General features: G+C 40.1%; 1 protein-coding gene across 2 annotated transcripts in view; it reads left to right on the top strand.

The window, feature by feature from the left end:
- gfra2b (GDNF family receptor alpha 2b) overlaps window positions 1–16,124 on the top strand; it is a 71,983-nt gene extending 55,859 nt beyond the window's left edge. Inside the window, exons 5-9 of one of the 2 annotated variants that reach the window (XM_084104407.1) lie at window positions 3,762–3,871; window positions 9,789–9,929; window positions 10,154–10,341; window positions 14,510–14,560; window positions 14,727–16,124. In XM_084104407.1, coding sequence (XP_083960533.1) covers window positions 3,762–3,871; window positions 9,789–9,929; window positions 10,154–10,341; window positions 14,510–14,560; window positions 14,727–14,879 — 643 coding nt within the window. In that variant the 3' untranslated portion in view covers window positions 14,880–16,124. The remainder of the gene's footprint in view (window positions 1–3,761; window positions 3,872–9,788; window positions 9,930–10,153; window positions 10,342–14,509; window positions 14,561–14,726) is intronic. The other variant, XM_084104408.1, reaches the window with a different exon arrangement.
- Window positions 16,125–20,591: the final 4,467 nt, after the last annotated feature.

Here is a 20,591-nt window from a genome sequence, read left to right as displayed (position 1 = left end):
TTTACCATTCGTTGTAAAACTGTGGACCTATTTTTCCAAACGCCTCACACCCATACATTCTTCTGTTGAGAGCTTGAATAATAGACACTCCAGCCCACAAACAACCCCATTTCCGTTTCCGGCGGAGGAGTAATACCGTACCTCACAGCACAGCCAATACAAGTCAATGGAGTTGGACAAAAACTACGATAAAACCTGTTGGAAAGCATCTTTTGCAGTGATTTTTGTGTGAGCATATCAGTGAACACCCCTGACCACTCGGTGAGTTTCACGTCTTTGTAAACGAAAGTTTAATGCGTTTTAGGAAGGATTGTTCCAGTGCACCCATGCAACCATTGTGGAGGTGGGGGGGTGCTACCACAGAAACCGAAAATTCTCGGGCCAGCAGCATGTGTCCAAATTTCAATCTTAACCGTTCTATTTCATCAGAAACAATCTGAAAACAGGGCTTTAAGTGTAAAATACCGAACTTGTCCTTTAAAGGTCCTGTATTATGCCCCTTTTCACAAGATGTAAAATAAGTCTCTGATGTCCCCAGAGTGTGTATGTGAAGTTTCAGCTCAAAATACCCAACAGATAATTTTTTACAGCATGTTTAAATTGTCATTTTTGGGGGCACAGGAAAACGCGCTGTTTTAGTGTGTGCCCTTTAAATGCAAATAAGCTGCTGCTGGACGACCCAGTGGGCGGAGCTTCATGAGCTCGCGCTCAGTCTCTCAGGACAATTTCATCTCACGGAATGATGATAATATCAGAAACTCTCAGTAACGGTGTTCATTTCGAGTCGGACAATAATGCCTACAGAGTCAGAGTGCTGTATAGAGATGAAACAGGTATAGTTTAGTAGTTTAATTACGGTTATTATAACGTATTTGTCATCTGCTTGTATGTAGGGCTGGGAATCACTGGGTACTTCACGATACGATATGCGATACATTGTTCACGATACCGATAATATCACGATATGGCGATACTGCGATAATCGATATATTATCAGTAGTTAAAAATAAGGTTCTCAATTGGCAACTATGGTTCATTTAAGAACCTTTAACATCCATGGAATGCATTAAAGGTAATAACTCACAATATATCATGTTTTAAGAAATAAAAAGATTTTTTTTTTAATTAGGAAAATTAATCTCCATTTCGTTTTTGGATGAAACACAATAACAAAAACAACTTGTGTCTTATCAGTTGCAACAAAACAGTCACAGACACTATTTTTGTTTTGCTGCAGATGATTTTTTTCACTCGGGAGAAATCGAGTGGAATCGGTGATGCTCGCATGGTCGCGGATCGTAGCGTGTGAGAGGAATTACAAGCCGAGCCGAGCACGTTACGAGCACCTCCCGATAATTTTTAAACATGTTTTTTCACCAGCTGTCCCCTATTGCCAAATCATACACAACCACATCGATGGGGCTATACCTCAGTGGCAGCAACCATACAGCGTGCGCATACACTGTCACTGTCACACACACACACACACACACACACACTTTTCTCTCTCTCTCTCTCCCATTCGCAACATTTAGCGCGAAAGCCCACGTGATTGCTGCCGGCTCGGGATAAAATTCATGCAGGACAGTCGTGCCTTGTACCAGCTGCTTTGACGCGATTATCAGTTAAACTGATCTCACGACCTCCCGAGTGTCCGAACTCGCACTGTGTACGCCCGCCCTAACGGCTTTTAATATCGATACTTGGCAAGAGCGCATCGAGAATCGATCGCGGGAGAAAATATCGCGAGATATCGCCATATCGATATTTTGGCGCACCCCTACTTGTATGTATCCATTATTTATTAATAGCCTACAAGTCTGCTGTCTGAATGATGATCAAACATATACTGATGAGTTTAATAAAGTTTATTGTACATAACACAAAAGATGAAGCATCAGTTTTACTTCAGAAAATCACCGTAAGAGCTGAGTAAACACAGTAAGTTATAAGAAGTGCGCAAGTACATAAACGAATTTCGGTAGAGTTGAGGGAGCATTCCTGTGGGCGGAGGTTAGTTCAAAAACGGTTCTAGTGACGTCATTAAAGAAGGAAGTAGAGGGATGTAGTCCAAACGGGCCGTTTGATGTAGGCGACTTATGTTACATAAAATATCTCGCTTGGCATTGAACTTTGAGCTTTATAATTTTACAGATATTATTTATGCTCTAACAGCAACATTACACACTAATTAAAGTTTGAAACATGGGATCACGAAGAACGGGACCTTTAATATTTTTGTGGATATTGTGACATTTTTTTTCAGAATTATTTGATGAATAGAAAGTTCAAAAGTACTGCATTTATTTGAAATACAAATTGTTTTTAACACACACACACACACACACACACATATATATATATATGTCTATATCATTTTTTGAACGAGTAAATTTAATTGCCACAATATTTGACATTACTATTTTTATCCATCAAGGATACGCTTATACAGTGTCCCATTTTGTGCAGTCTTTTTTATGTGTATTTGACAGTGTATCTCACTTCTCACTTCATATTGTTTAAACTGACCATGTTACAACTGACCCCATGTAACAACCCTCCAAAGTCTCCGCTAGTTGCACTATGCAAACAAGGTCTTATACTTCAGCTCTGGAAATTAAAGCTATGATGTAGTTGAGAATTGACATAATTGAGTAATATCTTTGAACTGCTATTGCCGTAATTCAGGATCACTTCAGTTCGCCCTTTCAGAGCCGTCCACTTTGGACTGCGTCTCATCAGCATGCGTCGCTCCTTGATTGCTGATTTTACACACCTTGCTGCTTTTGCCTTTTTTTTTTGTTTTTTTTTTTGCTGTGAGTCACGGTGGCGGTTATCTAGAGATAAAGCTTGGGGTGAAAATACAGCACAAAAAGCATCAGAGGAACATCCATTTCCATGTCAATATAGCAGAGTAGAAAGGATGACCTTTTCAGCCAGTGCCCCTGAGAATGAAGCAGATAACATTCTTTGTTCTGGGATGTAAACACCCTGCAAATAACACCTATGGACCCCACAGTAAGAACGGTTCAGTTAATATTCACACCGTAGCTGCGTTGGTGAGTCAGGGGTTCATAGTATTGCAAAGGATGATTCACTATTAATCAGGGTCTTTGGACGAGGGCGCCAAGCCTGAGATCTCCATCTCGCTCGTGTTATTTGAGGGAAGGCTGTGTCATGAGTTTATGTGTGTGCAAAATGCTCGGGGAGAGAGTTCATACTCAAGAATAAGTACTAATGTGACCCCCTGCCCACCTCAGGTCTAGTGCTTGGAGCAATCTGTTTCTGAATGCACACAACCCCCTAGGAAGAGGCTGTTTGAGGCAGATTGTTCGAGTTGGAGAAATACCACATGGAGTCGAGCAGAAAATGGCCTTCAATTGGAACCCCACTAGCCACTAGTTAGGCCTGACAGAATGCATCTCATGTTGCACATTCACTGCTGTGTATTGTTTCTGTCTTGGATATTAGAGCACAGATGATAGCGGATGCAGCGGCGGCAATAAATAGCTGTGAGAATAAATCTTCCCTTTTGCCTTGATCAAAAGACGTTTGACTCTTGGAGCACCTTGTAGAGAGGAAGAACAGACCGCGGTTATTTGAGTGGATGATAATCCATGCTTTCTGTAGCGTCATGTACCGTAATTCTGCTTTATAAATATATAGGTTATTCAGGCATGCATCTAAATCCTATTCAGTCAAATATGCTAAAAATGTTTTGGGCCTCTTAAATTCTATAATTTGTTTTGTTTTTGGACTAGATCCAGGCTGGCAGACTTCCACATGAATTGCCAAACGACACCGCATTCAATAACAAGCTGTCCTAATGATAACTACCACGGTTGTCTGGTGTCCTACGTTGGACTCATTGGTGAGTGATTATGGAAATAATGTGTTGCACAGCAATAATAAGAATTTTGTGGAGAAGAGTGTTTGGAACATGTATTTTGTCTTCCTTGGCTGTTTTAATTAGTGATGCATCAGGAATTTTACTTTTAAGAAAGATTATCAAGAACAGGAGAACCGATGAAGGCTGGGGGTATTCAAACAAGGGGTGTATGTGTGTGTGTGTGTGTGCTTGTTTTTCTATCCCGGTGGGGACTTCAACCTGAATGCACACTGACTCATGGGACCTTGTGTCACTGTGGGGACCTAAATTGAGGTCCCCATTAGGGTTGTGCCGATAGACAATAGTATCGTGTATCGACGGTAGTCAGAGATATCGCTGATGGCAGATGCCTTTGACGATATCAATACTATAACTGGCTCGTTTTATCATTAATGTATTATTATTATTATTAATAAAGCTAGTATTGTTATTAAATTAATATAAGGAACTACAATTAATTTGCCTTGCCTAAATTCATAACAACATCACTAACACTAACACATAACCTAACACTTGCGACATCACCGACATGCGCGAATGAGGACTCCTCTAAGAATTTTTTTTTAAAACAGACTAAAAAACTACATCCCACATTAAAATTGAATTGCAAGGTGATCCATTCACAAATTGTCAAGAATGCTTGTTTTAACAGACGCATCATTCTTATACAGATCCAAGATGAAAACGGCATCGTTGTTCGTCAGTATTTTGTTTCCATAGCACATTAACATGGTTGTTACATACACCTTGTGATGCACTCTTGGACACATCATCAGTGATAGTACCTGGGGTCATAGGGGTTTTTGATTCTTTCAACTTCAGACCCCCTCACCCAGGCGACCCGACCGGGAGTGATCAGTTCCCGGCCTGCGTCCAAGAAGCGTTCGCCCACTCTTTGTCCCTCCTGATCCACAGCCATCGTGAGGCTTTTTCTGCAGCCTCTGACGCTGCACTGATGGCTCTTCTCTTGCACACTCCTGTGATTCCCAGGAGGCTGTAGGCCCTGCAGAGTGACCTTCCTGCAAAGCCCCTTCCCCCAACCTCGATTGGCAAGCACTGTGCACGCCACCCCCGTCTCTGACACTCCTCATATTTCCCCCTTTTCCTTTCACTCGCTTCCTGCATCCTCTCCTCCCAGGGCACTGTTAGCTCCAACAAGATAACCTGCTTCGATGTTACTGAGAGAAGAACCATGTCGGGTCTAAGGCTGGTCTCCACAATGTCTCGGGGGAACTTGAGTTGCTTTCCCAGATCCACCCTTAGCTGCCACTCATTCGCTGTTCCCAGCAGGCCTGTCTGAACTGTTGGTCAGGAATGCGGGGGTTCTCCTGCTCTTAAGAATGAAATTTTGCGCCTTGGTGGTTGTAAACGCTTGCTCTGATTGATGGCAGTAGTGATGGACTCGGCAACCACCTTCAGCACTTGGTCATGGCGGTAGCGGCCAAGTGCTTTAGGACAGCTGCTGAGGATGTGTTCCAGCGATCCTCTTCCCTTGCACAAGGTACATGCCGGAGTCTCCACCTTGCCCCAATAAAAGAGATTGGATGGACTGGGAAGGGTGTCATAGACAGACTGAATGAGAAATTTTATGCGATAGGGCTCAGCCCTCCACAGCTCTGCCCATGAAATCTTTCTCTCCATGGCATCTTCCCATCTGGTCCATGCGCCCTGTTGCCTCAATTCCACCATCTGGCTTGCACGCTGCTTCTCGATCCCAGCCCTCAATTGCTTCCCAGTCCTGCACAGTCAATAGCCACGGGACCCACCAATTCCTTATGACGCAGCCGTGATTCTGCCTGGTCCACCGCCTCATGTGCCCTCCACTTTCTGCCAGTCCTGACCTCAATGCCAGCTTGAGATACTCTTGGGTCCTTGGAATCCCTGTACTGAAGCACCTCCCTTGCTCTGGTAACCATGAACTCCTCGCTGAGGCTATTGATCGGTAGCGTTAGCTTGTTCTTCTTGCCGTAGAGGGCGATGCTGCTCAGACTTCTTGGCAAGCCCAACCACCGTCGAAGGTAATTGCTCACCCTCCTCTCAAATCCTTCCACGGTGGAAATTGGAAATTCGTACACCAACAATGGCCACAATATCCTTGGTAGGATTCCATGTTGGTATAACCAAGCTTTGAATTTCCCCGGTAGGCCTGACTTGTCAATTGTCGTCAGCCAGCTCTCCAGTTGTTCATTTGTTGCCCTGATAGAAGCGGCATCCTTAAGAGAGCAGTCAAAGGTTTTCCCAAGGCTCTTCACAGGCTTCTCTGTGACTGATGGGATTTGGGTACTTCCTAGGGAGAAGTGGAACTGGTCTGTTACCTTCACTCTCTTCAGTACCATGGACCTAGATTTTTCCGGCTTGAAACGCATCCTCGCCCAGGTGGTTAACCTCTCTAAGCCCTGGAGAATCCATCTACATCCTGGGACTGCTACAGTTGTTACTGTCAGGTCGTCCATGAATGCCCTGATGGGGGGCTGACGGATTCCGGACTTGGTTTTGGGGCCTCTACATTCTGGCTCAGTGGATTTGACCAGCATATTCATTGCCAGGGAAAAGAGAATCACTGACACGGTGCATCCAGTGATGATCCCTTTTTCCAGACGATGCCACTCAGATGTAACTTTGCCGGAAGTGAACCTCAGGTTAAAGTTGTTATAATAATCCATTATGAGGATCTTGATGCTGCTCGGAACATGATGTCTCCCCAATGCCACCTCCACTAGCTTGTGGGGTATGGAACCATACGCATTGGCTAAGTCCAGCCATAGTACAGCCAGGTTTCCTTTCCCTTCACGAGCCTCTCTAATCAGTTGTGTCACCACTCCATTGTGTTCAAGGCACCCGGGAACCCCTGGGATCCCTCCCTTTTGCACAGAGGGGTCGATGTACTGGTTCTTTAGGAGGTAGTCTGACAGCCGTTGGGAAAGGATACTGAAGAATATCTTCCCCTCGACGTTGCTCTATGGTGGTTGACTTCTCTTCCTTCGGAACCCACACCCCTTCTGCAGATCTCCATTGTTGGGCAACTTTCCCCCTCCTCCAGATGACCCTCAGGATCTTCCACAGACGATGCAAGAGCTTGGGGCACCTCTTATACACCAGATATGGCACACCATTAGGTCCTGGTGATAAGCTGGTTCTAGCAGCTTTAACAACAGTTTGAATTTCTTTCCAACTGGTTACTTTGATGTTGAAGTCAATGGTTGGTGTAGGTGGATTAATGAAGTGTCTGCATTCACCAAGATCCTCTTCCCGGGCTGCATCGCTGTAGGTGTCGTGCAAATAGGCGTCTATTTCCTCTTTTGAGCAAGTGAGTTGGTCACTGCGCTTCTGGCCTAGCAGCTGCTTGGTAAACCCAAAGGGGTTAACAAGGAAGGCAGCTCGTCTTTTGGCTCTCTCCTTAGCCCGCCTCCTATGCCACTCTGCTCGGCGGAGGGTCAGCAGCTTCTTTCTGAGGATGCCCCGTAGTTCTGCCAGCCCTGGCTTCATATTCTCGGTTGCCCCCTTGAACTGCCTCTTCAAGAGTCGGAGTTCCTGTCTCAGCTGTGCAATCTTCTCTGCCCTGCGGTTCTTGGAGTACTGGTTTGTAGCAGCGTGCTTCTCTACCAAGCCAAACCTTTCGGTGGCAATGCTGGTTATCATGGTTGACATTGTTTGGAGTTTGCTGTCTGCCATTCCCTTCATCGTAGCTTCCAGGATACCATCCACATCATCATCAAATTGCGCCACTCACTCCCTTTGCTGGCTGGAGGCCACATAACCCGCCGTTGGTGTTGTGGGATGCCTGGTGCTTGGGCTTCCGGAACATGGAGGTTCTGAGCACTGTGGGGTGACTCCGGGCTCGGCTCCTCCTGCGTCTCACCAAGGTCCTCTGGAGTGTGGAGGTTCTGTGCACTTTGGGATGTCTCCCGGCATGGTTCCTCCTGCGTCACAACGAGGTAGTTCCTTGAGCGCCGCTCTGGCTGCACTTTCACCAAACATCCCATCTTGGTCTGGTGGATCTTCAAACCTCGTGGGTTTTTGCAGCTCTTTCCACATACACAAATAGTGTTCGTCGTCGATTGTCCGTTCGCGTGGTTCGTTGCCTGGTTGACTGTCCGTTCGGGGTGCTCATTCTCCCCCCCTCTCGGGCTCCCCTGGGGGTATTTTTCTCTGGGACTCTTCGTAGCTGTGTTTTGGGTTCTTCCTCACAGAAGATACGGATCGGGTTGCTGGCCCTTCCCGCCCCGGTTGCCGTCTCTCCGTGCTGTCTGCTGTCTCTCCAGCTGTCGCCACTCTGTTCGTGGTCGTCAACCAGCCTGTTCCTGGCAGTCACTGGCCTATCCAGACTAACATGGTTGTTACATACACCTTGTGATGCACTCTTGGACACATCATCAGTGATAGTACAAAACATATATATAATATCAATTACAATTACAACATATTAATAATGCTAATAATCACTAAAATGATATAGGCCTAATAACAGTCTTTAGTTCACGAACACAGAACAACTCTTCCATCTGTGAAAATCAAAAGCAGCTTCAAACACTTGTTTAACAAGAAATATTCTTCAAATTTTTTCACTGTCATTAATGTAAGTCCACAAGAGACATTAAGCCAGTAAATTAAGATAGTTGCTATACCGTTATATCCATCGTCGTCTCTGAGAGAATGCGGCGTTAATGCAGCGACAGATGCTGAAAGCTCAGTCCGTTTCTGATTTCACTTTCAGGGAATGAGCGCATTTACATGCACGTTCTTAACCCGATTATGCTGAATAAACTGACAATGCATGTGGTCATGTAAACGCATTAACCCATTTTCCTTTATCGGAGTCAAGTCATAAGTTTAAGTATAAACCGATCGACTCAGCTAGATTTTTGCCCCTTACTCTGATTTCTCCCAGCATTTAAAACACATTAACCCGCGTTTTTTGGGCTTATTGAAGTGCGCATATGTGAAGTGCATCCAGACAGAGAGAGCACTGGTAGGAGGACATATATCACAAACTCCGACTCTTTCTTGAACCAAGAAATTATTAAAACGTGTTCTCATCTCGTGCAGAAGTACAGTCAAAATGCTGAATCTGTAACGGCATGAGAGGATAATGTGTGTCCGTAAATTTCCCGCTGACATGTTGAAATACTCAGATACAAAAATGATTAGGATCTTTTTTTACCTCACTATACCGGGAAATAACCTGATATAGCCTATTAATAAACAATCCACCTTTGCTAGCAAAATAGAAAAAGATTCTCATATATAAAATGAAGTAATAAAACAAGCAAATTAATGAGTAAATAAGCAAGTTAATAATCAAATAAGTAAGCCCTGCCCCACTCACGATAATATCGTGTATCGCCGATCTCACAGGCTGACGATAGGACGCCCAACGCTAGTCCCCATGAGGAAACAAGCTTATAAATCATACAGAATGAGTTGGTTTTTTTATGTAAAAATGCAGAAAGTGGTCTGTGATGGGTAGTTTTAGCGGTAGGGTTAGTGTAAGGGGATATAATATACAGTTGTACTTGGTACAGTATAAACATCATTATGTCTATGGAGGGTCCCCACAAAGATAGTAAACCAGGCGTGTGTGTGTGTGTGTGTGTGTGTGTGTGTGTGGCGATTTTCAAAAAATAATCTAAAATAATTACTATGTCTAGAGTGTAAATTAGGACTGCAAACCTTTAGAGAACATTTTAATTGCATCCTTTTAGCCTTTTATCTGGAATAAATCCTGGAGGGTTAAAAATCCAGGGTCATGCTGTGAACAAATGTATCTCTAGAAGAGAGCAGACCAACAACCCCTGGCCATTATACTGAGCCAAACAACACATTATACTCCAGATAGCGAGACCTATAAACCAGCATGTTGCCATCTCATGAATATTTATGAGAATCTCTACCCTTACAGGATCAGATGTGACTCCAAACTATGTGGATGCCAGCCACACCAACATCACCATTTCCCCTTGGTGTGGCTGTCGAGGCAGTGGAAATCACGAAGCTGAGTGCGAGACCTTCCTCCGAGACTTCAGAGAGAACACTTGCCTGAGTGAGTGGAGATAAAATCTCACCTAACCTCACGACTCACGTCCTGAAAAGCCATCCTTATGGGCTTAACCTAAATAGCATATCAATGAGAAATGCTATGTATTACGGGCATGTGATCTCTTTTGCAGAGGGTCTGTTTTTTCCTACATGAAAGTGTCATGGCTTTTTATGCATGATTTTTTAACGTCTTTATTTGCACATGTGTGCGTTTGTTTCGGTGTGCAGGAAACGCTATCCAGGCATTTGGTTATGGCACGGATGCGGGTCTAGTTCCCATCACGGAGTCTCAGTCGGCAGTCCCATCAGTACGTACCAATCTGCAACCGGCTATCATCACCAAACATGTCATCAACTCCAATGATGTCAAGCAAATAGACAGTGCATGTGTTTTCTCCACATGCGCTAACCTTCAGGTAGGTCTGAAAACACTGTTGTCAATTACATTGGGTTATGTTATTACCCAGTGATTCCAAGGCTAAACATTAAGGAATTTAAAGGTTGTGTGCAGTTTTTTGATTCTAAAAAAGGTCTATACTTATAAGCTATTTGTAGGTTGATTTCACTACAAAACTGTAAATGTGCTGAGGTGTTTTCAACACTGGATTTGTTTGTTTGAGAATCCCGACCAGGGGTGCGTTTCCCAAAAGCATCGTTAGCCAACTATGGTCGCAAGTACCCTCGTTACCAATAGAGTTCAATGGACATTGCGATGAACTTGCGACCATAGTTGGCCAACGATGCTTTCGAGAAACGCACCCCAGCCTGGCACAGCAACAGCTCAACCAATGGTGTGGGTTTGGGGCGGGGCTATCTGATTGTCTAGCCAATTACAGACAGCGGGAGTGTTCAGGAAATCTTTTGGAAACGGTCATTATTTTGCCAATTTTGGTTATAAAGTTCCCATGTCTATGGTTTTACCACGGAATTGGGATACTTTTAAAATTGTTACCACGAGTTGATTTTTTTCATGAAATATTCCATATATTATATTTGACTGAAAAACTTGTATTGAAATAATTTACTCTACCCAATTTAGGGTCTACCAATGATAAAACCATGCTAGATTATATTTTTGTGAGGGGCACTGGTGTTAATATGTACTATATGACATGGAGCAAAGAGAAAGTAGCATCAGAACAAGATCTTAAAACTGTAAATAGTTCATTTTCAAATAGCTAAAAATTAAAAGATTATCACCTACACCAAAAGATTTTGTTCACCAGCTGTCAGTCTTAAAGTAATGTGAAGAGTACAGTGATTTTCAGTGATTGGGAAGTATTTTATGTATTTCAATATGTATTTTCGGTATGTCAGTGGCATAGTGTGTGTTACAGCATTTGGGCTAGTTTAATTGGTCATTGGGCTAGTTGGCCAATGGATTGTTTTTATTATGCTTAGGCCATGTGTCCACCAAAGTGTTTTTAGCTAGCTCTTCTTAAAACGCTAAGCTGGGGGGCGCTTGAGAGCTCTTCGGCGGCACAGCGGTTTATTTTTTTGCAGTTGAGGATCTGTGGTTGCCATGATACGGAATATTCACTGAAGTGTTACTAGTATCTGATTTTGTAGATTGTTTGTTTCTGAATATAAAAATGTTGACATGTAAAGCCTCCATTCAATTTAGATAGTCCTGTGCGTGTCACATACTAACATTAAAATTGCTCTGAATGTCAAGAATAGTGCAAAAACCTGCTTTGTGCATGTACAAAAGCAAAACACAGAAATTCCATTAAACCCTGCTTAAATCTATAGGCCAAACCTTGGGGACACCAACTATTACAATCATTAAAATAACTGAGGGAAGCAGAAATCCCGTTTTTTCCCTGTTTTACCTGAATATATGCAGAGTGTCAAGTGGAAGGTAAAACAAGTTTGTATAATTCAGTATGTAGGTGAATAATTCATAAACTAAGCGCATTTGTCAGCTCATGCAGGGGACATTCAGCATGGCTGTCCACACCAACAAGGTCTGTAATTCCTGGAGAAAGTTGTCTGCCATGGCATACTGGTTAATGCACATGCTCATCAAATATTGAGCCTTGATGCTCAGATGTAAGATTAAGGTTTGAATCTGGCCCATGTCATGTCCATATCCCATTTAACCCTTCTCTCTCTAGATGTTATGTTGATTGTCGCATTGATCTAAAGGATGGTTTGGTTAGTATGATTTAGCTTGCATACAGGAAGCTATGTAACCCTATGCAAATGAGTGATGTCATCATAAACACTAATTTGTCAGCTAATCCAAGTTTGAAAGGGGCTGCATTATAGAGATATGGCTTTGTGTGACCACTTCCATCATATCGTGCCTTGCAGTTCTGTCCTAAGTCCTGAGGATTCAGTTATAAGCCCCTGGGTACTAAAGAAAATGACTGTACTCTCTCATCCATGCTGAAACAAATTATGAAAACTCCACAGACAGAAATATCATGTAGTCACACGGGAAATAACTATTTTAATTTATGTCTCTGGCAATTGTCATAGGAGGCAACAGTCAATCTGTGAAAAGTGGTCTCTGACATTGCTGCTCATATCTGCTCTATTACTTGGCGCGTTTACAAGTGTGTTGAACTTGTGCTTTTAGAAAAAAATGTGTGAGTATGGAATGTGTTTATTGAATATGCAACTGTAATCAAGAATGTCAAGTCTGTGATTTTTTGTGTCTCTCATTGAAAAACTCCAGCTTTTCATAAAAACAAGGGGAAAACAGCCATCCATTTCCATAATGGTTGAAGTTTCATTTTATATCATGATATTAGTTTGTGATAAAAAAAAAAAAGTCCAATTTGGATATTGTAAGGCATAACACTTTTTGCAGACAACAGATTTACTGTTTCAAGATCGATTTACTTAATACTTGTTCTGTCTGAATCTCTTTTCAAACGTTATTCCAACCTTGGCAACTTTTTATTTAGAAAAAGAGAATTGGTATAGTTGCATAGAAAGTATACATGTTTGTGCTGAATAGAATGACAAAAGGTGCCTTGACAAATACAGGCTTTTCATTAATTAAACTGTATTTTTTTATGTTTAGAGGTTATGCATGAACAGGACCAATTGTCAGTATACAGAAAAGCATTTGAAAAAACATGATTATCTACATTGAAGAAAGAAACGTCATCAAATTGTACAGATGCAGAAACAAAAGAGCTGCTTTCTATCCAAACAGATAAATAAGTTAGTTGACAGATTACTGGAATTGTTTGAGATTCTATTAAATATGACAAAATACCCAGCCTCCTTTGGGAACAAGATATACACAAGACCAAAAGCACATGACGTGAGTTTAACGTCATTTTTTGCTTTAAGAGCAGATCAAGAGCACAAGTGCCTGGTTACACTGGATTACAGGTGGGGGGTGAATATGATGTAGGTTTTGTGATGAAATATTGTGGGTGCAAAATGGCTGCAACTGTTTAGTGAATTCGCCATGGAATGTTTACAGATGGGTACAAAAGGAAATTCATGTTTTCTGAGATGAATCCATTTCTCTATGTAGTCTGGGAATTGACTGTGCTGTTAAATAGGGCACTGGTACTATCAGTTATTAATCTTGCTTTTTAATGTCACAATGCCTATGAAGTTCTGCTTGGGTTTCTGTTTGTTTGCTTTTTTTAAACAGCGTTGTTAATCCTCTGATGTCAGTGTTTTATCTTAAAAAGGAACTTTATTCATTGATTTCATGCTTTTTCAATCTTTCTTTCTTTACCATAAAACAGCTCTAAAAATGGCATGTTTCTTGTGGGAAAAGCAATTCAAAGAATCAATCAAGCAAACCATTTTGCGATTTTTCCGTAAAGCTTAATTATGGTTTTGCAGTTGTTGTTTTTTCTCACAAAGACAGGAGATGTTACGTTTATGATTGTCTTCTAGTTAACGAACTATAACTAGCTGAGAAGTTCTTGAACATGTTAAGTGCACGACTGCTTCCAATATCCAATGCATTTATTACATGCTTCATGGCATGTAAAAAACCCACCTGCTAAAAACACCTTGATGTGAGTGACGTTTCGCACAAAAGTGACACTTACAAAGTGAATCCTTCTAACAAGATTGGTCACATAATTTCCATCTTCACAATCAACTGATTTCTGAATATTTAAAGGGAACGTTTGAAATGTCTGCACCCCCATCTGTCATTGGTCAACCAAACAGATAACTCGCGTTAGTGGTTGAGATGATGTTGTTATGTTGTTGAGATGCTCAAACAAACACATATTGATTTCACAGCGCCACAGTGTTTACTTTTCAGGGGAATCAAATACAGACCCTTTCCAAAAAATTTTAATATCATGGAAAAGTTTATTTATTTCCATAATTCCATTCAAAACGTTAAACTTCCATATATTATAGATTCAGGGCCCACAACTTAAACGATTTCAAGTATTTAGTTGTTTATTTGTACATAATTTGGGCTTCCAGCTCATAAAACCCACAAAAACAGGATTTCAAAAAATTAGAATATTACATGAAATCACACAGTAATTACACAGTGATACCATGGTCATTGAACCAGGTTTTGGTTCTTTTGGCAGTGTGGGCAGATGCAAATCCTAAGAATATTAATTATTTCTATTTCCACAGGACAGTGAGCAGAAATGTTCTTCTTCTAACAGTTTTGATTGTGCTGACGAGGTAAGAAATATTTCATAAATCATAACATAATTTTCTTACCTACGTATTTTGGGTAAAGATCAAATGCACATTTATTTATTTTTAAATGGAAATTAAATGGAATTACCCGTAATCTGAATACTTGAACAAAGCATATAACCAAAAAAAGCTTGTAATATTTCTACAGAATGTGGTGAACCCCAATATGGAGGGATCCATCGACTCGGCGGGCTCTCACCAGGCTGACAACAACAGAGCCAGACATTCATCTGTGACTTCAATCAGTGTTTCTGCCGCCACACTGACACTGGCCTTTGCACTGGTCAATCAGGTTCTGTAAACACAGCCTGACTCTACAAGACCAGGAAGCATCTAAAGGATTCTTCTGACCTCAATCAAACAACTTCTCTAAACTGACATTGATCTTTCTCTCTCTCTCTTAGTGTGTGTGTATGTGTGTATCACACGCCATCTTTAAAAACCAGTCAAAACAAAAAACAACAAATCCCTAAAAGGAGCTTCAAAAAGACTAGAAATACCACTGCCCCATCCAAGAGAAAGGGAGGAACCACCAGCGTTGTTGAGAAGCTGACAGGGAACACAGAGAACTTCTATAAACTTCTTCTCTTGCCAGGAGGAAAGTAGCCCACGATGTTCTCTCATAGTATGATGGACAGATGACTGAGAACATGCTGTAAAATGCAGCCGGGCGATCATGTGACCCATTGATGAACTATCTCTGTATATTTACCTAGAGATATAAAGTAACCATTATAAAAACATCACTATTCGCTATCCCCAGCGCACATCAGTACAATATTGCTCACTGCCTTGATCATTACCCAATAATTTTATGTAAATGTTTCTTTTGTTCAAAGAAAAAATATATATTGATGAAATCTCAATTTGTGCCCTTTTTAATTTCTCAAATTTGTTCCCAGCGAACTTACAAGGATTCATCAGTTTGGAACATACAATTTGGCTAGACTTGGTCCATACTGCCCTGTGTAAAATGTGTATAATGATGTTTGTAAGTATATGAGATTCTTTGAGAAAATGTCAAGCTTTTTTTTTCCTGTTCTATCTCTAAAGAACCTTTAGCATGTGCTGGAAAGCCGAGAGACGTGGGGAACAAGAACAAAAGTGGAGAGCCACGTGAAACGTATCACCATGGAGAGCCGTCAGTGCCAATGATGTTCGTCTTAGGCTGTTATTATGTGTAATCATTTCTTTCTTGCCAAAAGACTTGGATTATATTCAAAGAAAAGTGCTCCGGGGAGAGTGGAACAAAAGATCCATTTGCGGAGAGGGTCAATTGTTGGTGTATTTTATAGTGTGCAATCTATCGTGTGGCCTTACTTTTTTGTCTTTGCTCTGTTCCTTTCTCTTATGTAATGGTTTCAGACCATACCACTTGCAAATGTGCCACCAAGTCCGACTGAGATGATTTTAGACGTTCAAAAATAGCAACACCCTCAAAAACGTCTTGGTTTTTTGTGATGCTTTAAAATTGAGGCAAGATGGAGGCTCAAGAATGTGTCAGAAATATTTGTTTAAATCTGAATAAAAACATCCTAGTAATGTCTCGAAGAGTCATGACTGCAGCATTTATTGTAGAATTAAGTTAGGTCAGAGAAATTATCTTGGAATAAGTTTTGAAAAGCTTTGTTTAACCTAAAATTACATAAAGTCAACATGAAATGAGAATTGACCCCGTTTAACATTATTCTAAAGAGAAAAAAAATATTTCGTAGATGACTTTTCGTCAAACTATTTTTCTATTGATGTCACTAAGGCCATGTGCACACGAGTTCACACTTACATATAATCTAATATAGTATAAAATATGTGTATTTGGCGTGCTGTCCGAGAAGAGGGCTCTGAGCTTGGAATTTGGCCCGAACCCAGAGCACTCTCCCCCCAATCCATGGATGGGATAGGAATAATCGAGAGTGAGGAGTTGGGGTGGAGGAGGGATGCTGGAAACAGCATTGTGGAACAGAGGTAATTCGCTCTATATATAAGCCTCCTCTTGCTCTGATTGGGTAGATTATCTGAACGTGCTCGTCCCGAATATTGTTAATAATATAATATCATATAGAGTTCAATAGTGTCTGCCCACTTTTTCAATTGCCTTTATTTTGGCAGTATTTTTTACATAAGGAGTTTTAAAAAAGTATTTGTTGGTTAAAAGTGCTGTGTGTATTTTTTATTTATTGTAATAAAACATAAAACTAATATAATATATTTGCCAAGATTTAGGACACTAAATTATTCTACTTTGAAATAGTAGAATACACAAGCTACACAACCTTGTAGCTTAGTAGGTCTGTCTTTAACCATTCTTGTTAAAAATCAATTCCTTTATGGAGAAAATAAATGGGATTTTCACTTCAAAACCAACTGTTGCACTGTATTGGACCATTTTAACCCATAGCAAACTTGCATTCATTCTGGCTCCATTCTGGTATGTAATGCCTACTTTTCACAATCCAAACAAGTCCTAGCCAGCCTTTTTTTTTTTTCTCTGAACATCCAGTTTTACTTTAAAATACATCACATTAATGTGGTAAAATTGGTTCAATTTCACATTCACTTTAAATGTAGCCTTCGTCACGTGTGAACAACACATAGAATAAGCTAAATGTTGCAAACAGTCTGATCAACTGATTTTTTTCTTTTCTTTTTTCTTTGTTTTAAGACTGTCGCTCTGTAAAAACAGCTGTAAAAAAACACCACTGCCCCCCAGAAATCTGCTCAAGGTCTGATGATAATCCTTGGCAGTTATGAATGGAATCAACACACAAACACATGGGCGTTGTCACTGCGAGATGTTTGCTGCCAAAGTGCTTGCCAGCTGTAGCAAATTCAGCTGCTTTTATTATTGTATGATGCTTTGGCTTATCTGCTGCTGGAGCTAAATGGGGTATTTTTTTTTCTCTAAGATCATTAATGCATTTTAACATACTAATTTGTCATTTAGCTTACACTTTTAGCCAAAGTGGCAGAAAAATTCTCGCAAATGTTTTACCAACACACTGCAGCCGCACTGTCCATTTGAACAACATGTGTTCACTGAGAATGTAACAATGAATTATTATTGAGACAGTCCCTCTGGGGTTGAATGAGGGTTAAATGTCTTGTTCAAGAGCACAATTTTGACATTTCAAGTTACCAGCCAAGACTTCAACCACTAGGACTGCATATCCACCAACTTAAGTATAATATATACCCATGAGATGCTGCACATATTTATCTATTTCCTGTTTGCCATCTTGATGTCCTTCATCAGTGAGTTTCCATCTGCTCCACTTCCTCAATCATCTAGCCATCACGTGTCTATCTCTCTTCACTAATTTGTCTCAAAACATGACAGCTAATTAATATGTTCTATAGGCCCACATCTGCTGTTCAACTACAAGGGCAGTTTAGAACTAGATCCTTATGCCATTAAAACTATATCGTCTTTTTCCATTTAAGACCCTTTTTAATTACACATTACATCATTAACACAACCATTTTTGACCCCCACTCTATGTAATCAACAGAATAAATATTTAAAGATTAACCATTAAACTCCTTAGATCAATTCATACTGTCTTATGACTCGAATACTAATTTTTAACAGTCCATGAAAATTATTTATTTTCAAGGAAAATGAAAACTAATAATGCTTCTCCTTAACTTCCAGTGCAAATCTGCCTTCCATCGGTTGTAATCACATAAGCATATGCAGGTATGTGTGCATTCATCCATTAAGTTTCCATTCAGCCACAAGGACTACTTGTGGCCAGAGTTGTGTAGATTACTTACAAATTGAAATCAGTTACTGATTCCAAATTACATGACAAAAATTTTAGTTAGTACCATAATCCATTACATTACATATTTAAAGTAATATAATCAGACTACTTTTGGATTACTTTTAGATTACTTTTGACCTAACTCTTTTATCAAATTGATTTGAGTACAATAATCTTGTACAATTTTGATATAAAAATAGAGAGAAAGAAAATTTGTTATCAACAACATGAAGTGCATTATATATTACATTATGTCAGAGTTTCTCAGACTGGGGTAATGAAAAGCTCTTAAATCGGGCTAAGAACCATATTTGGTAACTTAATCGATCTTTCACAATGGCGTTTACATGCCTCTCCGTGAGCTCGTATATATGCACATGGATTTCTCTCAGCCAATCAACAGACATCAGACTACGTCACCAATAGTGACACCATGGCATCTGACCAATCAAGAGTTGCCCTGAGCATTTCAAACAGCATTATTCCGGAATTTGTGAAGTGCGGATTTATGCCCCTACCTACTCCCACAAATATGGAAATGATGTGTGTTAAATGATGAGATGGATGTTGTTTGTGTAGGATTTCTAGAAATTAGTGAACGTTGTGGCATGAAAAATGGTGTGATCATATATGGTATACCGTTCAGGTAAGACTAGCGCAAGTGACAGGATGTCCATTTTTAGACATACGCCCGATGTCAGCAAGTAAGCCATACTCAAGATATTTTTATTTTTTACAAATAATGTATTATAACGTAGCACAATAGTGCATTGAATGTTGCCACAGGTTTGTATAACATTGTACAGTGATCCAGTGGGAAAATTAAACCATGTATTGAAATGATCAAGCCATAAATAGTGAAATATGTGTAATTTTGGTCAGTTGTAATTTTTTATTATACTTAAATGGCATATATTGGTATTTGGCATATAGCCATTTATTGAAATTATCAAGCCATACATAGTGAAATATGTTTAACTTATAACAGTTTTTATTACGATGTTTTACAGTAGATAAACTAAATAAAACAGTTTTTATTTAGATGTCAGCCTCACGAATGCGTGGATCATGTAGCCTACAGGCGGGACAGCAAGGCTCTTGCTGTGGATGGCCTGTCGTTAAAGAACTTCCAGATCCAGGTGTTCAGGAGATGCAGCAGCCAGAGGCCAGTCATGTCTCACCCCCGAAGGAGCTCATCATCACCCCAGATGCTTCTGAGCGGTTTGACCCTGTTCCATGCCCCTGTCCATGATCAGGTCCAACCCTGTTCCAACACACCTGCCTGTAATTATCAAGCAACCCTGAACAGCTTGATTAACTGGTCCAGGTGTGTTTGATTGGGTTTGGAGTTGAAATCTGCAGGACTGTAGCTCTCTAGGAGCAGGGTTGAAGACATAGACATAATAAATACATAGACGCCCTATTGGCCGCTTTGGAACGTTGCTGCGATACGTCAACGCGTCCGCCATTTTGTGGAGGGCAAGACTGCGCTGTAATCAAAAGCAAGTAAACAGGTGAGCTGCGGTTTTTCTGTATAAAAACCAAAAAAAAATTACATTTATCAACCGATTTCGGTGGTTTGTATGTGGTGTACAAAAAAGTTCCATCTGTAGTTATTTAAAATCTCGATAGTTAGACTTATAAAAAAAAAAATTTTTTAATAAGGAATGGCCAAAGCTCAGGCTTGTCATGTATTTGGCTTTTCATTCTTGGATAAGAATTGTGAACACCCCCATACTGAGATATAATTTAATTTTCACATTAAATTAAATAAAGTTTTCTTATTGTGGGAAAAGCATATTCTGTCAATGACCCGATTTTAGCAATAACAAAGATAACTGATGGATCCTTTATGGTAATACATATGATATGGTACAACTACAGTGCAATGCAAATAGTAAATATAAGATAAAGTGAGAGGTAGGCTAATAGTAAATAGTTTAGTCAATAAAATAAACAAACAGTATACAGCAAATAAAATAGTAATGAAAAGTATAATTATATAATATCATAAGTACTAATATAATAATAATAATAATAATATATTGATAATAGCATATAGTTTATGTATAATACTATAATAATAGCAATAGAATATGAAATATCAATTACAGAATATAGACAATAAAAAATAATAAGTTAAATAGTTACTATGAATAGTAAAATAATTTAACAGCATAACTATAATAGATTGATAATCGCAAGTGGTATATTATTATAATAACAATAATAAATAATGTAAATTTATA

This window comes from Abramis brama, assembly GCF_963993115.1.
Source record: "Abramis brama genome assembly, chromosome: 25".
Lineage (NCBI taxonomy): Eukaryota > Metazoa > Chordata > Actinopteri > Cypriniformes > Leuciscidae > Abramis > Abramis brama.
This window is presented reverse-complemented; position numbering and strand designations above follow the sequence as displayed.